The sequence below is a fragment of the Vigna unguiculata genome, chromosome 8 (genome assembly GCF_037176805.1).
Source record: "Vigna unguiculata cultivar grain cowpea cultivar isolate G323 ecotype 2 chromosome 8, ASM3717680v1, whole genome shotgun sequence".
In the NCBI taxonomy this organism is placed as follows: domain Eukaryota; kingdom Viridiplantae; phylum Streptophyta; class Magnoliopsida; order Fabales; family Fabaceae; genus Vigna; species Vigna unguiculata.
The window spans coordinates 39,872,070-39,892,796 of record NC_140799.1 but is presented as its reverse complement, the minus strand read 5'-3'; the positions used below and the strand labels follow the sequence as shown (position 1 = coordinate 39,892,796).

At 31.4% G+C, this 20,727-nt stretch overlaps 2 protein-coding genes across 2 annotated transcripts; one reads left to right on the top strand and one right to left on the bottom strand.

The window, feature by feature from the left end:
- Positions 1–31: 31 nt before the first annotated feature.
- Positions 32–7,715, top strand: LOC114194579 (uncharacterized). Its single transcript, XM_028084909.2, has 9 exons — positions 32–1,751; positions 2,286–2,379; positions 3,829–3,907; positions 4,869–4,991; positions 5,103–5,180; positions 6,196–6,299; positions 6,726–6,813; positions 6,887–6,985; positions 7,396–7,715. Exons 1-9 carry the CDS (start codon positions 95–97, stop codon positions 7,486–7,488), a joined length of 2,415 nt encoding a protein of 804 aa, XP_027940710.1. The 5' UTR covers positions 32–94; the 3' UTR covers positions 7,489–7,715.
- A 1,672-nt stretch (positions 7,716–9,387) lies between these two features.
- Positions 9,388–11,797, bottom strand: LOC114193621 (uncharacterized). The gene is made up of 4 exons (XM_028083490.2): positions 11,544–11,797; positions 10,895–11,012; positions 10,428–10,521; positions 9,388–9,780 (listed from the first exon to the last, which is right to left on the bottom strand). The coding sequence occupies exons 1-4, from the start codon at positions 11,738–11,740 to the stop codon at positions 9,524–9,526; spliced, it is 666 nt and encodes a 221-aa protein (XP_027939291.1). The 5' UTR covers positions 11,741–11,797; the 3' UTR covers positions 9,388–9,523.
- Between the last annotated feature and the right edge of the window lie 8,930 nt (positions 11,798–20,727).

Genomic DNA, 20,727 nt, shown 5'->3' with positions numbered 1-20,727 from the left:
TAGGACAGATTTAAACCCATTTCAACCTAAAATGACATTCCTTTCCCTCACTCTTGTTCTCGAATAGGACAGAGCTGAGAAAAAGAGCGCAACAATGGCGGGTTTCTCCTTCGGATCTTCTTCTTCAACTCAATCTTCGTCTTCCTTTTCCTTCACAAACCCTTCTTCTTCTTCCTCTTCATCTTCTCCATTTTCATTTGGCTCATCCTCCACCCCCGCCTTCTCTTTCGGCTCCTCCTCTCTCTTCACCACCGCCACAAACCCTACCTCCGCTGCCGCATCAGTTTTCGGTGCCGCTACCTCTGCCTCACCTTTGTTCTCCTCTTCCTCCTCTGCAACCACACCGTTCGGGGCTTCTTCCTCTTCTACATTGACGACGTCGTTTGGGGCACCTTCCTCTTCCCCATCCACTCTGTTTGGGGCTGCTTCCTCCGCTGCCACGACGCCGTTTGGAGCACCTTCCTCCGCTTCAACAACTCTGTTTGGCGCTGCCTCCCCAGCTCCAACCACTCCATTTGGTGGAACATCTTCAGCTTCAACGCCTCTGTTTGGTGGAACGACCTCTGCATCAACGACACCGTTTGGTGTAACGCCCTCAGCTTCGACTCCGTCGTTTGGTGTAAAACCCTCAGCGTCGACTCCGGCGTTTGGGGGGACTGCCTCAGCGTCGACTCCGGCGTTTGGGGGAACTGCCTCAGCGTCAACTCCGGCGTTTGGTGGAACGCCCTCATCTTTCATTCCGGCATTTGGTGCGACACCCTCAGCGTCGACTACTGCGTTTGGAGGAGCATCATCAGCTTCCACGACGCCGTTTGGAGGAGCGTCATCCACATCAGCCACCTTGTTTGGTTCAGCCTCCTCAGCTTCAACGACTCCATTTGGTGTAGCGACCTCTGCTTCTACGACTGGAGCAGCGTCTTCAACATCGACGACGCCGTTTGCTGCAGCATCTTCAGTCTCAACGACGTCATTTGGAGCGTCGACTGCTTCGGCGTCGCCTTTTGGAGCGTCCTCTGCATCGCTGTTCGGAGCAACAACTTCTGCTGCGACGCCGCCGTTTGGTGGTACTACTTCCTCTGCCTCAACGGCAGCTTTTGCAGCATCTTCTTCTGCCTCACCGCTGTTCGGAGGATCATCCTCAGCAGCAACGACGCCGTTTGGAGCGTTGGCAGTTTCTTCAGCTTCCTCAACCTCTGCAAGCAGCTCTCCTTTGTTCTCAGGTGTGTTTGCCACTGGACCCTCTTCGACCTCGACCTCAACGACGATCCCAGCGTTTGCAAAGCCGTCTGCTTCAGCTACTACTACTACTACAACGGTGTCATCTAGCTCTTCGGGACTCTCATTCGCTTCTCAACCCTCTTTTGGGTTCCCCAATGCTGCTTCAGCTACGGCTTCTTCTTCGGCGGCTTCTGGCGCATCGGCTTCAAAACCAACGGGTTCTTTTTCGTTTACCACATCTTCAGCGCCACTGTTCTCGACTGTGACGACCACCACTGCTTCTACTGTGGCTACTGGCAGCACGACCCTTTCATCTTCTGTGCCTGCCTTTGGTGCTACTACTGCATCTTCTGCCACAGCAAGTACTTTGGCGGTTCCTGCTGCTTCTACTGGTGCAGCACCTTCTGCCAGTACAGGATCAACTTTTACAGGTTTTGGCGTAGGAAGCACGGCATCTGATGTTTCTCTTGGGACTGGGTTTCCCTTTGCGAATAAGTCGACCACAGTTTCTACCGCTACTACTTCAGCATTTGGTGAGTTGTGCAGTTTGAATCATTTTAGAAATATCTGTGTAAATCATGTTTGCTGCTATCTTTGAAGTGTATGAACTGTTTTTGTTGTTAAATTAGAGATTCATTGGTGATTTACGTCTATGATGATATTTTCTTTTGAATCAATTTGATGCATGGCTGGAATGTAGATTTTTTTCAGCCTAAAAAAACTGCTCGGGTAGAAGATTTTTGTCCTGAAATAAGTTTGAAATGATTTTCAGTTGTCTTCTACTTTCTTTGTTGTTGGTTTTTCCTTGTATTTTGCATTAAAAATAAGGAAACAATGCTAGATACATTTGATATAGACTTTGTAAGCTTTTGACAAATTCAGACGTAAAGTAGTGTAAAATTTAGAGTGTCCTGTTGCTGATCTTTTCTATGAAATAGGGGCTCATCTTTGTATTTTATTTTTCATCCTTTTCCATTTCACTTTTTAAAATTATCATTCCTCATTCCTGTAAATTTCAATCACGTTTTAGTAAATTGTTTTTGTTCAAAATATTTTTCAATTTGTAGGGGTGAGCACTACAACCTCTACTCCAGCAATTTTGGGTTCCAGCACCAGTGCAACTCAGACATCATCTGCTGTTGTTGTGGCTTCTACTACTGGGTATGCATACATTTTGTAGGCTTGTAATTGAAGGATTTCCTTCTTTTTTACATTTAGTAAATGCTGTTTAAAGTATGCATTTTCTCTTGGTTCACCTTCCCTTCTATCTCTCGTTTTTCTGTTTTAAGTTATGCATCTTCAACATGTTATAGTGATATTTCATTATTGCTTTCATTTAATTTGCTTGGTTGTGTTTTGAATAAGCGCTTTAATGGGTTAATGGAGGAAGGTGTTCATAAATTACTTTTGACCTCTGTTCCTAAGCGTAGATTAGTTAGGAATATTAAGGACTTTAAAAAATAAATTATGGAATAATGTTTAAGTTATGAATGTTATATCTATCCAGATTTGTGGGATTAAGTTAAGGGGAATAAATTTGAATAAGATTAGATTTATTTTTTAGAAATATCTCTATTGTTTTTGTTTCCTTTTGTGATTATTGGTATCAATTCAAGAAGAGAATATTTTTCTACATGTAAGACTTTATGACATTTGAACAAGCCTTTCAGTCAATATTAAGGAGCAAGAGTGTCTTACTTAGACTTCCTTCTAGTGGTAATGTTTTAATCACCCGTCAGTTGACAATCAACGTCACCACATCTGAGATATTTGTATGCTTTGATGCTCATTAGTTCTATCACAGTTTTGTCTTAGAAAGATATCTCAGTAGATTAAAAGAGTGTTGAAAGTTCCACATCGATTAAAGATAAGGTTAATTTAGAATATATAAGTGAGTGCAATACTCACCTTACAAAATGGTTTTGTGGGGTTGAGTTAGGTTTAAAATCTACTTCTTAACAATGTATCAAAGCCATTGTTATAGTTTATCTTAGCGATATTTGTTGTTTGTTGGGTATATTGTTTCATCCGCTATTAGACCACTATGGGACCACCCATTAATGTTTAGTCCCATGCTCGAGATGTATATATCTCGGTGTGAGGTGTGTGTTGGAAGTCTCACATCACATCGATTAGAGATCAGGTTATTTTAGAATATATAAGTGCATGGAAACCTCATTTTACAAGCCTCTTTTGTTGGATTGAGTTAGGTTTAAAGTTCAGTTCTTAACAAGGAAGAAGTTATTTATAAAATATTCTTGACCTCAACTTTTAAATAATGTGGAAATTTATGGTGTGTCAGCACAATTTTCAGTTTGAATGTTCCTGTTTCTTCTCCCACTGTTTTCAGTAGTAGGATTGTGGGAATACTGCATTATCATGTATTATTTGATGCCCCCTTGGTGCTTCTTATAACTATTTGCTATTATGCTATTCGAAGGACTAATCAGACTCATTTCACTTTGCATTGTACATAGTTTCCTGCTGTATGTATGTATGTTAAATTATTTTGGTTACTGCAATTTATATGTATTCCTAAGTTATGATGCATAATTAGTTATTAAACATAGGAAGGTGATTTTGATATTTCCTTTTCTGCTTGTCCTAAAGAACTACTTCAACCGTCAGCACTTCAGTTACTGCTGCACCAAAATTGCCATCTGAAATCACTGGGAAGACTGTTGAGGAGGTACTTGATGTGTCTGGTTTTCTTTTATCAATTCCCTACATCGTATTTTGTAAGTTAATTATGATTATCATTGACAAATGCATTTGGCTTATTTAGTTGAGATTACGTACTTGGTTAGGACTTCAGCTGCCCTTCTATTGAACTATATACTAAAGAAATGAGTATTTGTACAAATGAATACATGGGATACTTTAATATATGCAATAGACTTGGGAATAATGCCAAGATGATTTAAAAATTTAGAATTGGGTTTAATTTCCCATTTTTTTTCTATTAAATATTGTATATTCAAATCCGTAGCTAGTATGTTTTGAATTATCTTATTTTATGTTCAAAATATATCTTCTGATAAAAATGTTGCTGAGAAAGTGAGATGAAATTTTCTGAATGTGCTCAAGTATACCTACCTCTCAAAAGTTTGTGTATTATTAGGAACGTTTCTATTTATTTCCGTATCATATCTTTATTAGTAAAGGATATTAAATCTCCTTTATTTATTGTGTTGATTCCATTTTCTCAATATGAGTCTGTGCTATCTCAAAAACACATTTTGAGCTTAATGTCTCTCTCTTTCCTTAGTTTAACCATACTAAATAAAAGCTACTAGTCTCAAGAGATCAATTAAAACACCGCAACTTCCTTAGGTACTTTGAACTATGCAAATCCTCAACTGAACTACTTGGAAAGATAATAAAGATTAAATGCTCCTATTTCCAACAAAAAAATTTAGAAAAGAAACAATTTTTCTCTTCAAATAAGCTAAATCAAACATCCTCCAGGGTACACGCCCTAGAAAAACACTATTTCCAGAAGCAGAAGTTCACTTTTTAAATAGGGTTTAACATGGAGGATAAGATATTCCGTATTTCAGACACTAACATTTTTACCTTGTTTGGAATTAGATGTTATGTTATTTATCTCTTACAGTCTAACCCTTTCCTAGTCATATAACCTCCTGTAGATTATCAAGGAGTGGAATGCTGAGTTGCAAGAGCGAACTGGAAAATTTAGAAAACAAGCAAATGCAATAGCTGAATGGGATCGCAGGATTTTGAACAATCGTGATGTTCTATTGAGGCTTGAGGTTTCTACATGCAAGCAGCTACTGATAATCTTTTTTAATTTCTTTTTACAAGCAAACAGGTTAAATTTTGGCAATTACCACTGAAGCTTATTTATAATGTTATAAATTTAGATTGAAGTGGCAAAAGTAGTCGAGACACAATCAAATTTGGAGCGGCAATTGGAGTTGATAGAGACTCATCAACAGGAGGTACTTTTAAAATCAGTTTATTACTATCTTATTTTTGTAAGTTTTTGGCGGTAATTAATTTTGTTATGCCTGGATGTTCTTGTTTCTATCAATAGTGATCTTTGTCTTGTTACCTAACTAATTGTACTTTGTTCTGATGTTAAAATTCTATTCCATTATTAGAGTTAGAAGTTGCTTCTATGGCAACTTTTTTGTTCTTCTTAGCGTATGGGTGTTCAAAGCAACTATCAATCAGAATATTAATCAGTTCTTTCGAAAATGATTTTTCCCTAATTCGCTCTAAATAAAACACATCCAGCATATTCCTCAACATTAGCACGCACCCAACATAAGCTCACTATTAAAAGCCACATGGCTACTGTTGGAAAACTAAGAATCCAAACGCAATCAAATAATGCATTTAGGTTTGCTCAGACTAAAAAAACCAGGCAGTGGTTACTAAATTCAATTGCACTACTATTTTCAAATTAAATAAACCAGGCCTGTTCTCTAGTAAAACAATATCATTATTTTATAATCTTAAGAAAAAAAATGAAAATAAATCTTTGGGGATATAGCTCAAATTTAAAATTGATAGATTTAGAAATTCAGGAGTGTAGTTCTATTTCTTGAATTTCGGGTACTCAATCTCAAAAGCTAGTTCATGAGGCTCATTGAATCATTATTTAGTTTTTACAATCAATTTATGATCCTAAAACTATTCAAGGTTGTCAAAGTTGTAGATCCTACCATTGGATAGACTAGTGTGAAAGAAACATAAAATGTGAACTCTTAACACTAAAATGGAAGAACCTACTCGTTATGTAAAATTATATTTGAAAACATATATGTGTAACATCAAATCTCGATCTCATTGAATATATATATATATATATATATATACACACACACCCACACACAGAAGCATATGCTCATTGCTACTGCAATCTTCATATATACGCATTCAACAGTTCCCAAAACATTTTCCAATATCTTCTGTATTGTGATAAAAGCTTTTTTGTCATTTCTGTATTAGGTTGATAAGGCTTTACAGAGTATGGAGGAAGAAGCTGAACGTATTTACAAGGATGAACGTGGTTTGCTTCTTGATGATGAAGCTGCATCAACAAGAGATGCAATGTGAGTTTTGGATCAGCATTATTTGTTGACTGATTATTATCTGGATGGATCTGCAGATTGTTTGATTTTATATATTCTATAGCTTAAGCTTTTAAACCTATCTTTGCCATATTGAATCCAATGTCCATTTTAATATTGTCTTGTGTGAAGTGATTTTGCTTCACCTCAAACATTGGATTTAATATTGAAGTTCTTATTGGTGGATCATCTGTAATTTCATTGCACAAGCTCTGTGTGGTTGGTGGTTAGAATGGTCAGAGATTTGCACAACCATAAACTCCGTACTAAATAACAATTCACCTGAAATTAAGTTTTCCACTTTATACGTTTTCATCGGATTTAGGGTTATATTTCAACTCCTTTCCTTCCTTATCTTCATTGCTGATGCATTCTGTCATTTTTTGTTTCTAATACCTTCATATGCAGGTATGAGCAATCTGAATTAATTGAAAGGGAACTTGAGCAGATGACTGAACAAATCAAATCGGTTATTCAATCCCTTAATTCAAACCAGGTACTGGTTGTTAGTTGCTCTTTCATTCCAATAAGAGAGCAAGAAATTTTGCTTACAATAGTGTTTTGTTCAGGGTGGAGAACTTGATACCCTTGATGGAATGACTCCATTAGATGCTGTAGTTCGAATTTTAAACAATCAACTAACTTCTCTGATGTGGATTGATGAAAAGGTTTGTATTTTCCTTTGTGCTGTTTATTTCGTATACTAAAGATTAGTTTGCTTCAATGTCTAGATTGTTTACTTTCTATCTGGTCCCTCTCTATTTTATTATTTCTAAACATTATGCGCCAAATAAAGATGTTTTTTGCTTTCTCTGTAATCCTAGTTGTTAGAAATATGTAATCCTAGTTATTAGAATGCACTAGAGTTTCCTGGTCTCCTAGATTTGTTGAATTTACCTCATTTGAAGAAATTTAAAGAGGGATTTTCGAAGTTGTTGTGGTTCTCTGGAAATTGTCTTTCTGCAGGAGGTTTTTCCCATGAGATGGGAGGGATATTCGAAGTCTGCATACTGCATACTTGTTTCATTTTGTTTTTTGCTTTCTCTCTCAAATTCTGACTTTGATGAATCCGCTACAGGCTGAAGAGTTTTCTTCTCGTATTCAGAAGCTAGCTAACCAAGGTTCTGCTTCAAATCGTGAACCGACAGGTCCAGGCATCTGGATGTCTTGATATTTCAAATTGTACAATTTTTGTATGATTTTTCTTCCCAAAAATTCGGGATGAACTGTTTCAGAATGGTAATTGCCAACTTGTCTATTGGATTTCCAAATACTACTTCTATACTTTGTTAGTAAATAGTCTGTTATGAAGTATTGAGAAGCCTTAACGGTAAAGAATGATATACTCATTTTAAAGCAGCAACTTTAACTATGAGAATGGTTTAGACTTGTTACAAATTCTTTAGACACTACTGCTACGAAACCTGACAGATGGAAATAAAGCAGAAGTTGGTAGGAGAGGGTACTGAAACATTCTCCACTTTAACTTTTAGAAAATACCTATTAACATTCTTTAAATCCCTATTAAAAGTATATTCAAGATTAAGATGAAAAAGATAAAATTTTCAAATTTATTTATATTGTTTAGATGGGGGAAATGAGAAAAATGGGTAAATTTTTTGAATGAGTTTAAAATAAATGTAAATAAGTTTTGCAACTTTTTTGAAATAATTTAAAAAATTAGTTTATGCAAGTTAAATTAAGTTTTATGTTTTAGAAATTGTTTAAGCCTTGGGATGTTGAATTTTGATAGTTATAAGTAATATGGTTTATTTAAAAAATATTAGTTTATATGTAAGCTAATTTAGAAGAGTTTTTAATTTATTTTTTATTTTTAATTGGGTAGAAAGTAAGCTTGTTTTGATTTATAGAAAAAAGATGTTTTTCTTTCTATTTTTCTTTTCTTTTTTTTGTGGAATGTTTTGATTAATTTATTGGATTTCAACTTGATTGATAACTTTTCTCTCTATCAATATTGAAAAAGAAGAGATTGAAATGAGCTAAAGTAAGTGTCTGATTAGATATTTTATAATGAAATGGAATAATAATTGCATTTCATCAATTTGCGAAAATCAATTAGAAATAACTTTTTTTAATTCCTACGTTATCTTTATACTAAAATTATTATATTATTGTTTTTCATTAAGCGTTTGTCTTGTTATATATATATATATATATACATAAAACCGTTGTTCTTTGGGTGAGGTGTTACTCATAATTGAGAGAAGCAAGAAAATGGAATAATTTGTGAGGGTGGAATTTTTAAAGATCACACAAGAATTTTACAATAACATTTAAAAATTTTGCTCTATGAAAAATACCATGATTTGTAAATATCTCAATTGATGTTTTACCTTGTTATTTCTATTCTTGAAAATCAAACAATTAAAAAAAATTCCTTTCATTTCATCCTTTACACGATTATGAATCCAAACATGTTAAAAAAGAAAGACATAAAACTAGATCCGCAATCAATGTGTTGGCTACAATTAGAAAGGGATATGTCGTGGTTGAAAGAGTGATGACCCATGCAATAGAAGATGGAGCTATGTGTGGCATGGGCACGAGAATCAAGAAGAATACATATTAAATTTACACTACACTTTGTGTAGTTGTTGAAAGTTGTGCAATTACAATTATTTACAATAGTGTTGTCACTTCTTATATTTGTAAGTGTTATAATAATGTTATAAAATTTTGATAGTAGAAAAAGAAATAAAAGAAACAATTCAATCTTCAATTTTTCTTTCTCATTTTCAAATTAAAGCAACAGTAATTTTAATAATAAGTTAAATAGCACCATGTACGGTTTAAATCAATTTTATTTTATTCTCCTAGAAAACGTAGACTTGAAAAGCAGACAAAGGTGCCTTGCTCTGTATGATAGATTGAATAAGCCTTCAGTTTATGATTTTTTTCGTTTCATATATATACATATTTTAATATTTACATACAACAAAAATAAAGCTTTTTCTTATGTTATAACATTGAACAAGGTTTCAATTAAGCTCTGATAAAGGTGTTATCTCCCTATCCATAGTGTAAAAGAACGAACACTTTTGTGTACATGTTAAAAGAACGAACATAGTCTTCCGATTATCTTTATAGTACAAAAATAAATTACACAAATGGCTAAAGTTTGCACATGAATCCTGTATTATTTGAAATCTACAATGAAGGGGTAGTTTAGTGTTTCCATATATCCATTACCTTTGAGATCGAGCCACAATTACAATTAAGAGGATTACTATGGAGAGAAGGAATGATGACCTGACTTTTTCATCCATCTTTGATGCATCTACTGCATCATTTTCCATCTTATGGGATTCAAATAAATCATTCACCAGTAACTGGAAACTTTCAATCAGTTCCAATATCTTTCTCTTTATCACATCCAATGTCCAGCTCAGTATCTGTGTGCCGAATTCATTTAGTTCAGAAATCTCAGACCTTCTACACTCAACTACATGATACAATACAATGTGCAATGAGTCAATAGAATACAAATTTAATGGACTATTTTCCTAAGTAATAATAACTCAGTCTCACAAAACTAACTTGTAAATTAAAATTTGTATTCATCATCTAATATATGTTAATTTTGTCATATATTCAATGTGAGATCACTAACTATTGCACGAGATTAAATATATCTTAGTGACCTAATAGCAAATAATATAACAATCCCAATGAATCTGACTAGGATAGGCTATGAATAATTTTAATACCATCTTAGTGAGTTTATACCTAATTCAACCTCATAAAACTGACTTATAAGGTAAGGTTTGTATCTACTCTTACATTCCTAGCCGTTCTACAACTGAGAATGGAAGAGAGAAAGGGTTAAGAGGGGTGTAAATTGGATGTGAAAATAGTGATGTAATAAACAAGAGTTGCTCAACATTTTATTTGGTTGGTTCTGGGAAAAAGGGTCTAGTTATTGTTGTAGGTTTCTTCCCTTGTTTCATAACACTAGATCAATGGTGTATTAAGAACTAGCAGTGTCATAACTCTACCTCTTTTCTTCTCTTTTGTTTGAGGGGGGTTTTCATATAATTCTGTACTTTTACTTTTCTCAAAATACAAACATACATGACCATGCATACAAACCTGAATCAGGCAACTCTACCAGCTTTTGATGCAGCACATTGCTCATGAAAGCATCCCAAAGAGCTTTATCAGATGATAATGATACTACTAATCTCTACAAGTTATAGTAACAAAGGCATTCAAATCATTAGAGAAAATTAAACAAAAGCAACAACAAAAGTCACACAAAACTTTAGATAATAAAAGCAAGAATGAGCACCTAGAAAGTTTCACAACGATACTTAGATATTGGGGATAACAAATTTAATAAGAAGAATCCCCTAACAACCGATTAGGTTCAGACGTAGTAAATGATTCCCTTACAAAATAAAAAAAGAAAGCATATGTCATCCAAAAGAAATGGAAAATATAAAAGAGAATTCTTTATATAATTTCAGCTTTTATCCAGAATCATGGATTGCTTTGATTTAATTTGAGAAATGGAAAATACTTTGCCATGTTTTGAAACCACTAAGTCAAGAGTGAACCTTCACAGCAGGATCAGATTGCAGCAACCGAAAAGCATCAGATAGTCTTTTATATCCACCAGATATAACTTTCCTTGAATCATATGATCCTGAGATCTGCTGAAATGCTTGAATAACTCTGACACAACAATTTTGAAAAGGAATGTTCAAGAAAGTTGTTATTGCTTGCATAAAATCTTATGTACACAACAAATGGTAAAGAGTAAGCAATTAACTTCAGCCACTTCATCCTAAAACAACTTGTGCAGTAAAGTAGACAGGGTTGACTATGAGTAACAATAAATGTTGCAGCTTTGGGATTAAGAAAAGGGTAAAAAAAAATACAAATTAATTTCATACTGGTCCTCAAAAATACATTTTAATGTCAAATTTCCACTTAATCACTACATCTTAATAACAAAACTGACCAACAAGACTTAAAGGCAAACCATAACTATAGCACAAGACATTTAATATGAGAATTTTTGTTAAACAGAATCGGGTCAACGTATAAACCATACTCCCTAAGAAAATATTCTTTACTGTAACAGTAAAATTGAGTTAAAAAATTAACAGTAACTACAATTCCATTGAATTAGATGTAAAGGGCATGAATAAGTAAGAAAAGAGATGCATGAGAAAAAAAAATGAAAAGTAAAATAGAACTCACTCTTGAAGAGCTGAAACTGCATCTTCAACTTCCCCTTGAGATGGAACCTGTTGTTTTGAGCAAAGTTGATTGTGACAGTGACAGAGGGTGCAAGATAAGGTATTTATAGTTGAAACTGAAGGCTTAAAATTGGAAAGAACAGTTGAAGAAGAAGAAGAAGAAGAGAAGTTGGTATGCATGATGTTTCCTCCTCCCATTGATGCTTCAGTCTGTTACTCTTTTTCCATAATCTTCAACCATCTATGATAATAGGATGGGATGGGTGGACCATTATCGACCGGGCTTGTAGGCCCATTGCTCATATTAATACTTTTTGTAGCCCAATGGTTTCTTCATGCACCCCTTCGGAGGTGTTGGAAAAGTTTAAAATAAAATACTCATGCTTTAAACTTGTGAAGAAATCGGAACCAACAATAACAAAAATGTTTTCATGTTTGATAAACTTTTGCCTTACCAAAAGTTGTCCTAGAAATTATATTTGTATGTTTTTTTCATGTTTGAATATTAAATGATGATATAAACATTTTTAATGCATAAAAACTAAAGGGTATTATTAACTAATTATACTTGTAACAATTTTGTATGGCTTTTTTCATGTCATAGATATTGTTTAATAATTATATTTGTAAAAATTATCTATGATATTTTTTTTATGTCATGGATATTTACATTATGTTTTAAATAGTTACACTTATAAAAAGAAATTCAGTAATTATACTTAATAGTTTATTTTGAAGTTTTAAATTATATATATGGTCAAAGTTGTAAAATGTTATAATAATTATTTTCACTCTTTCGATCAATATCTTTTTCAAAATTTTGATTGCACCTTTCTGTAATAGAGGGACCAACGATTATTATTATCTAATTAAATTTTTAAATAAAGTAAATTTCGGGGTTTACTCTAAAGATATTTTTTTTTCCTTTTCTTTCAAAGCAAATATTAATTGTTTGAATAGCTTGCTTTAAATGATTAGATTTTGAATAATTTTATTACTTGGCTTTGAAGTTGTTGGAAAAAAAATTATGTTTTTGGTAAAACTATAAGATAGAGGATGTGTATGTGAATTTGAACTCCTCACTAGATTTTTATTTCTATGTAAGGATTATAGTTGGCCGGAAATTGTTTGAATGTTGAAATCTGAGTGTCGTAATTTTTTTATAAACGAAGAAGATGATAGACCTGTAAACTTCACAATGGCAACTTGCAATAACTCTTTCCTTCTCAAATCTTTTTTTTAAGTAGATCTATGTGAAGAAGAAAGGTTGAAAAAACTCTTACAATGAGATTAAGAACAAATTTTTGTATTCTAAAGAAATCTTTAGGTTTTTAGTAAGGAGAATAATGTTTGCATTCATACAAAATCTTGAAGAGTGCACTAACACTTGTATTCATCTTAAGGATGTTAACTCTCATTTAGAGAGTTCAACCCATGATCATTTTGATCACACCTCTTTGTTTAACAAAGTTTTTAGCCAACAATGGTTGGGTCCAAAAAAATACTCAAGTTTAGCTAGAAGTAACGTTGTCCAAAGAATACTTGTGTTGTTTTACCCAAAAGTTAATGTGTCAAATAATACTTTGCTCTTAACCATAAGTGGTTGTATTCAACGAGTACTTTGTGTTTAGTTAGGATTGGTTTGGTACTAATAATACTCGATATTTAGCTAGGAGTGGTTGAATTTAAATAATACTTGTTTTTGTATCTTGTAGTGATAGTCTACTATTAAAACTTGATTATGTTAATCAAGAACTCGAGGTATCAAAAGAATTAGTATAAAAATACCTTGTGTAAATCTCAACTCTTATATTTTCATATGCACGTTATTAATCAACATCAAATCTAATGAGTCTTGTGAAAAAAAAAATTTCTTAAAGCTATGTTAGTTGATGTATCTATCAGCTTGAAGTTGCATATGATGATTATTTTATAATCGTAGTGCGGAATATTTGTCATAGGATAAAAACCAAGAAAGAGGCCTAATTGGTTTGATGTTAAAAATTGAAACTTTAAACATTTTTCCATAAAAATCATAGTTTTATAAAAAAATTATTTTAACTTAACAATCGTAGAAGTAAAATAAAGGGTGTCAAGATAGAGAAAATTACACAATAATTTTATGTTGATTTAGATAAAAAGATTCTATGTCCAGTTGTTAATCAACTTAACTAGAGTGATTAACCAAACATTTGATCAAATCATAAATTACAGCCACTAATTAATGAAATATGCATTGAACAATTTTAGATATGGAAAGAACACAACTCTCTTAAAGAACCATAAGAGATGAAAAAACACCTTCCTTAAAGTCATAAGGAATAAACACCCCTTTGAATCACACAAAGGATGAACACCACCTTTGAATACCACAAAGATGAAGAAACCTCTCTTAAGTCACACAAGAGATAAAGAAATACATTCCTTAAAGCCACAAGGAATGAACATGTCCTTTGAATCACACAAAGGATGACCACCTCCTTTGAATCCCACAAAGGATGAACAAGTTTACAAAGACAACAACACCTTATCTCTCAAGAGTACCACTTGATGAAATTTAAGCCACTTGCATGAACTAGGTTAACCAAAGCTTGTGACAAAGCTACTTTTTGCAATCTAGCTTTTGTACTTGAAAACATAGAGTATTGGTAGAAGAAAACTTGCTTTGGACTAGTTTTGAAAGCTACTTTTCTTAAAAATCATTTTTCACTGAGACAATTGATTATTGATTGGAATAATCGATAATTCCATACAAACAGTGTTTCTAACGGGAGTTTTAAGAGCTATTAAGGTATTAAATAGGTAGGTGCACTACAATTGTCTTTCACTCATCATTTAAACTCTCTCTTACACTTATTTAATACATAGATGATATTTTCAAGACTTCAACACAATTTCCACATCTTCATGATTTGTTTGGTATGTGAGATACTTCAACACAATTTCCTACAAGACTTTAAGATGCTTTTAGCTTTCCAAATATTTTTTAGAAATTTAATTTCTTTCTTCATAATGTTGAATACTCATCTTTATCTTAAATCAACAATCTTCCTCTTTTTGATGAAGATCAAAATATCTTGAAGTCTTTTGTGATTTCTAGTACTTGGTGTTCTTTAGCATTACTTAGTGTTCTTTAACATTCAAAGGGAGAGTTAAGCATTTCACGACAGGATAAACCACAATCACTTATATTTATTTCTCCCCTAAACAATAATAGATTAACTCACAATTTTAATTATAAATGCTTCTAAACATTCTCCCCCTTTTTTTTTATCATAATAAAAAATATTAGTCCCCCTACAAAAACAACTCCCCCTAAATAAGAGATCCTAAATAAATTTAAAATAAGGAAAAATATGCATAATACAATCACCACTCAATGTTAGAATAAAAATGTTGCTCATTCATCTTTCCATAATAAAGACTTCCATTTTCCCCCTTTTTGATAAACACAAACCTTTCTAAGACAAGTATTCCCCTTAAATCTAAGACCGATTCTAAATAATAAAGAAATAAGAGTTTGTTAAAAAAAGGGAAGGTAAAAAATAAGCACCAACATACTAATTTACATTTATGAAGTACCTAGTTGTTGTCAATGATCTAAATTTTTGAAAATCACAAGGAATTAACACCTCTTTTGAATCACATAAAGGATGAACATCTCCTTTAAATCCCATAAAGGATGAAGACACTTCTCTTGAGTCACATAGGAGATGAAGAAACACCTTTCTTGATACCAGAAGAAATGAATATCTCATTTGAATCAAACAAAGGATGATCATCCTTTGAATCCAACAAAGGATAAACAAGCTTACAAACCTTAGCAGGCAACAACATCTTATCACTCAAGAGTCATACTTTATTAGATTTAAGCCACTTATAAGAACTGGGTTAACCAAAGCTTGTGACAAAATTATTTCGCAATCTAGCTTTTGTACTTGAAAATATAGAGCTCTGTTTAATTAGAGAAGAAAACCTGCTTTGGACTAGACAAAAAAAGCCTAATTCTAAATTAGGTTAGAATATATGAGAAGTCAATTTTAAAAACAGTTAGAATAATCGATCATCATAAGTTATAATCAATTATTTCAATAGTATTATGAAAAGAAACATTTCTCTAAAATAATCAATTATTCCACTGACTTTTCTCGAAAATCATTTTTCACTAAAATACTTGATTGTTGTCTCAAAAATCATATATATATATATATATATATATATATATATATATATATATATATATATATATATATATATATATATCACTACTGAAAAAAATCATATTTCTTGCCAATTTTGTTTTGAAAATTTTTTCGTAGGAAATACCTACAAATTTTGTTGTGAAAAAAAATTTGAAAGAAATTGCTACCAATTTTCTTGCAAAATATTTTGTATAAAACACTTTTTGTAACAAATTTTGTAGGAAATACTTGCAAATTTTATAATTTTGTAGGAAATGATTACCTACGAAGAAATTACCTGCCAATTAAAATTCTTAGAAAAAATAACAGAAAAAAGTCTTTTCTTGCAAACTTTTTTAACAAATTTACAAGAAAAATCTCATGTAATATGAGAATTTCTAGTATATATATATATATATATATATATATATATATATATATATATATATATATATATATATATATATATATATATATATATATATATATATATATATATATATAACACAAATTTATTACAGCTAATAAATAATATAGTATCTAATTAAGACATCTTTAATACTATATAAAAAATTGCACTCTATTTAATGCTAGCAAGTTTTTATTATATGAAAATTCAAAACAATAAATATATACATTAAATTTAACAAAAGTAATAAATGTAATTCTTAATGACAATGATAAAATTTATTATACAGATAATTAATAAATACAGTAATAATTAATAAAATGTAAAAAAACTATTTATTATATATTTATACAAACATTACATTAATAACATTAAATACTACATTAATGTCAACATGACATGTCCATGAAATCACTAACACATTTCACATTCTCATCTTAAAATAAACAATTCAGATTATTTGTTACTTTTCTTTCCTCTTGCTGAAACTTTGAGAGTGGTAACACTACGAGTCTTTGCATGGTGCTTCCACATGTTACACACACCTTTGCGATTCACCACCTTTTACATTTTGTCGCCATGTTAATCACAATATACCATTAACCCATTTAATGTCATCAATATGCATCGCATACACTGTTTTCTTCTACGCGCATCACTACGTCACCATCGCGTTGCAAATTCACTCTGCTATGTCTTTTTCTTGATGAAATCAAGAGATTCCATTGAAGACAAGAACCAGAAGAGGGAAAATGAGAGAAACATAAGCATAACAAAAAAAAAACAAACATTTTTTATGGGAGATTTCATGGCTTTGCCTGAACATAAATACATAGAATAGAGAGTTGCATACATGTTTGACATGATTAAGGAACAAAAAAACTACATCTTTTTATGCTAACACAGAAAAACCAGGTTAAAGGAGAAAGAAAATGAATTACTGGACAAGAGAAGAAAAAGGAGAAAGAAAGAAAACATGGCTACCTCGTTTCTACCCCTTTTGACCAGTGAAAAACCAGGTTAAAGCACAGAAACGAAGTAATAACTGTTATTGCTTTTGTATTTACAGATACATATGAGAAATGGTCTGTAAAAGAAGACCAAATACGCATAATTAAGTTTCTAGATACAATTCTTGGATGCTTCTTGAATCAAGGCTTTGAAGCTGTCAGGATCATAAATGATTCTGAGCACACCATGCTGATGCTGATATCCGTACTCATCTGCAGATTTGTTGAGCAACTCAACAATGGTGGGATGCTGAATGAGTTTGATGGGTACCCATATCTTCTCCATCAGTTTTTCCTCTTTGCCCACAAGCACCGGAACATACCCTTTGCGAACTTCTTCCATTGTTCTCTGCTTTTCACTCTTCTGTTCACTCTCCCACATCTTGTATTTATACACGTTGATGCTGTTGATGCTGATACATGTGTTGCTGAAATTCAACTAAACAACAAATCCTTCTGGGTGCAATTGGCATCTTCTATGGCATGCTCCAGTCACAATTTAATGTTCATCAATAACAGATATAGAATGTACAAAAAGTAATAATTATCATCTGTTTTTTTTCTAGATTTTTATTATTTACAAATTAATTGCATTAAATATTTATTTACACTATTAAAAATATTTGATTCACTTTTTTAATGAAGTCTTTTTCTTCTGATCACCATTTTTCTATCTATAACCTTTGAATCGAAAACTTTTCTTTAGAGATAAGATTTGAATCTAAAATTATCTATAGAGATACTTGTCAAATTTCAACGGGTGTTTCATATCTAAAAAAACTAGCCTATGCATGTAATACTTGCATGTGCTTACAGATTAAAAATAATTTTAAATGTTATCATGTTCATCAAATGATACAATATTATTTTATTTTTATTCTTATTATAATAATATATGGTAAAGTTATATTTTTGTGATAGTGTGTGTTCATAAAAGTTTGTATTTTCTAGTCTAATTATAACTTTTCTTTCTGTTCTTATTTTCTATTTTCATTTGTCTTAAATTTTAAAATTTTTACACAAATATGAAAGGTGGTCAAACATATTTTTAAATTTAGTCTTAATATCTTTTTATTGTAGTGTTTCTGGAAATATTAAGCAATACAATTCTAATATAGTGTGAAACATACATATTGAGTTTAGAGTTTAGTGTTATATTCAAAAGTTTCTTTTTGTAATATATATATATATTAAAGTGTTTGAGTTCAATTATGTGCATAAACTTCTTAACCATCTAGTTTTTATATATATATTTGTAGTTCATACATTTTGGAATACCAAATGTTCCAACTCGTATACAAATATAAAAAATTTTCATGATTTATATCGTATACAATATAAAGATGATTAGTGTATTTATATACCAAAAAGTCCTAACCTATATTCATTCATCAAGACATGTAAATACAAACAACTCATATAGCAAAGTTAGGTTTTATTGTAGTATGACCAATGTAATGCATCATATCTTGACAGTCTATCACATATCTTTATGGATTTTCTATGTAAAGTTTCTTCACAAAATAATCGCATAATTATGTTTTACATCATGTTCTGTCAACGGGTGTCTGTGGATACATTTTAGCTCCCGTAGGTGTCTATGTATGCATTAGTCTACTAACATTCCTTGTTGGACAATGTCCACCACAACCGATTATCAATTAATGTCTTTTAATTTGTATTTTCTTATAAGTTCATCGCACTGTGCAGCCACCAGTTTTTACCTCAAAGGAAAACACAAAATTGTAGCAATAAAGTTGTTGTGAGCAAAAGCTTTGACACTAATAGGTAGAGTGGAAATATAAAGTCATGCATGAATTATATCTAAGAATCTAATAATACTTTCATGCCATGCCTACAGTCACATTAATCTCATGTTCCCTTATAAAGTTTAGGCATGATAAAGGATTAAGACATCAATCAGAGTAAGTAAATTGTGCTTTTGCAAATTTAGTAGTTATCCATGCCCATATTTTTAGTTGTGCAATGGTGAACACTTATTTAATGTATAAGATTACTTGAAAAAATGTCAAACAAAAAAATTTTTTCGGAACATTATTTAAAGCAACATGTTGCAGATTATCCTTTATATTGAACAACAACAAACTTACAGATTATTCTCCATTCCCTCCATTTTGAAGGTATATTGACTCTAATACAAACTTATAAATATATGACCTCAAATTTATATTCATTCTTAATGAAAAACAAAAATGTGTGTATATTTATAAGGTGCAAAATAACTAGTAAATTATGTGCGCCTAAATAGGATACCAAGAAAAATTAGAACGCTTGAGAGGTATACAAATCATAACCAATTACAATAAAATTTAATGAAATTTATTTAATTATATTCTACAGAACTTAAATCCTAAATTCTAAAAATCTCATCAAAAACTTTACATACTCTTCTCTTTCAACTAGACATCACATTTTTTTGCGGCTTGCAAGTGAAAAATCAACTAATAAAATAATATAATTATAACTCACTGATAGAAATATTTTATCTTAATTAGATTTTGTTTGGTTATGGAATGGAGGATGAAAATGGAGAATAGAATTAGTTGAGAACAGAAAAAACAAAATTGAATGTTTATAGTTATTTAAGAGAAGAAATAAGGAGAAAGTAGTTTGAAAGTGTTATATACCTTAATTTTTTTTATAGGAAATAAATAAAAGAAAAAAAAATATATTAATAGAAATAAATAGTATAGTGGATCCTACTATTTTTAAAACATTTTTTTTTCTTTATCTCAACTAACGGAACTGATGATATAGTATCATAGTATGCATGTCAATGTCTTGATTCAAATTGAAATATGAATAGCTTCATTTACTATGTTTTAACACCACAAATGCAGTGATACAACAATACTCATAATGTGTTATTGCAAGATTTTTGAAACTTAGAAAGGAATCTAAGGCATCAAATCACTGCAAAGCTAGCAATAAAAAGCAAAAGGAGAATTGAATTTACTATCTATAGAATCTTAAAAATATGATGTGGATTGTATGGCTATTCCCACAAACAAGTCTCGTTATAAATTTATATATAAGAAATGGTAGAGTGTTACCTTGATTCTATATAAAAATTTGTAATTAGTATCTAGATTAATTAAAACGTTTTTCGGTATATATAGCAAAAACAATTTATTATCAGTTTGGTAATCTTTTTCTAATTAAATATGAATCTACCAACTTATTTAACCTTTTTGTTTCACTAATTAAATTCAACATCAACATTTAAATAACTATTTTTTAATTGGGATAGGATCTAAAATAAGATAACATATTAAGGTTGAACTTTTATAGTTTACAAATCGACCTAGATTTTAACAAGATACAGATGAAAATTGAACTTGTAAAAATGGTGGTTTGATGCTCAAGTTAGTAGAATAATTTGAAAGCATTGTGCATGAAAATAATAGTGAAATCAAATAAGGTTCAAATGTCTTCTCCTTATGTCATATAAGATTTTTTTTCAGATATAAAATATTAAATAAGATGTTTTAGTTTATCCTACAAACTGTTACCAATGAATTATATTCACAACTAATCTATTATAGATGATTTATATGTCAAGTT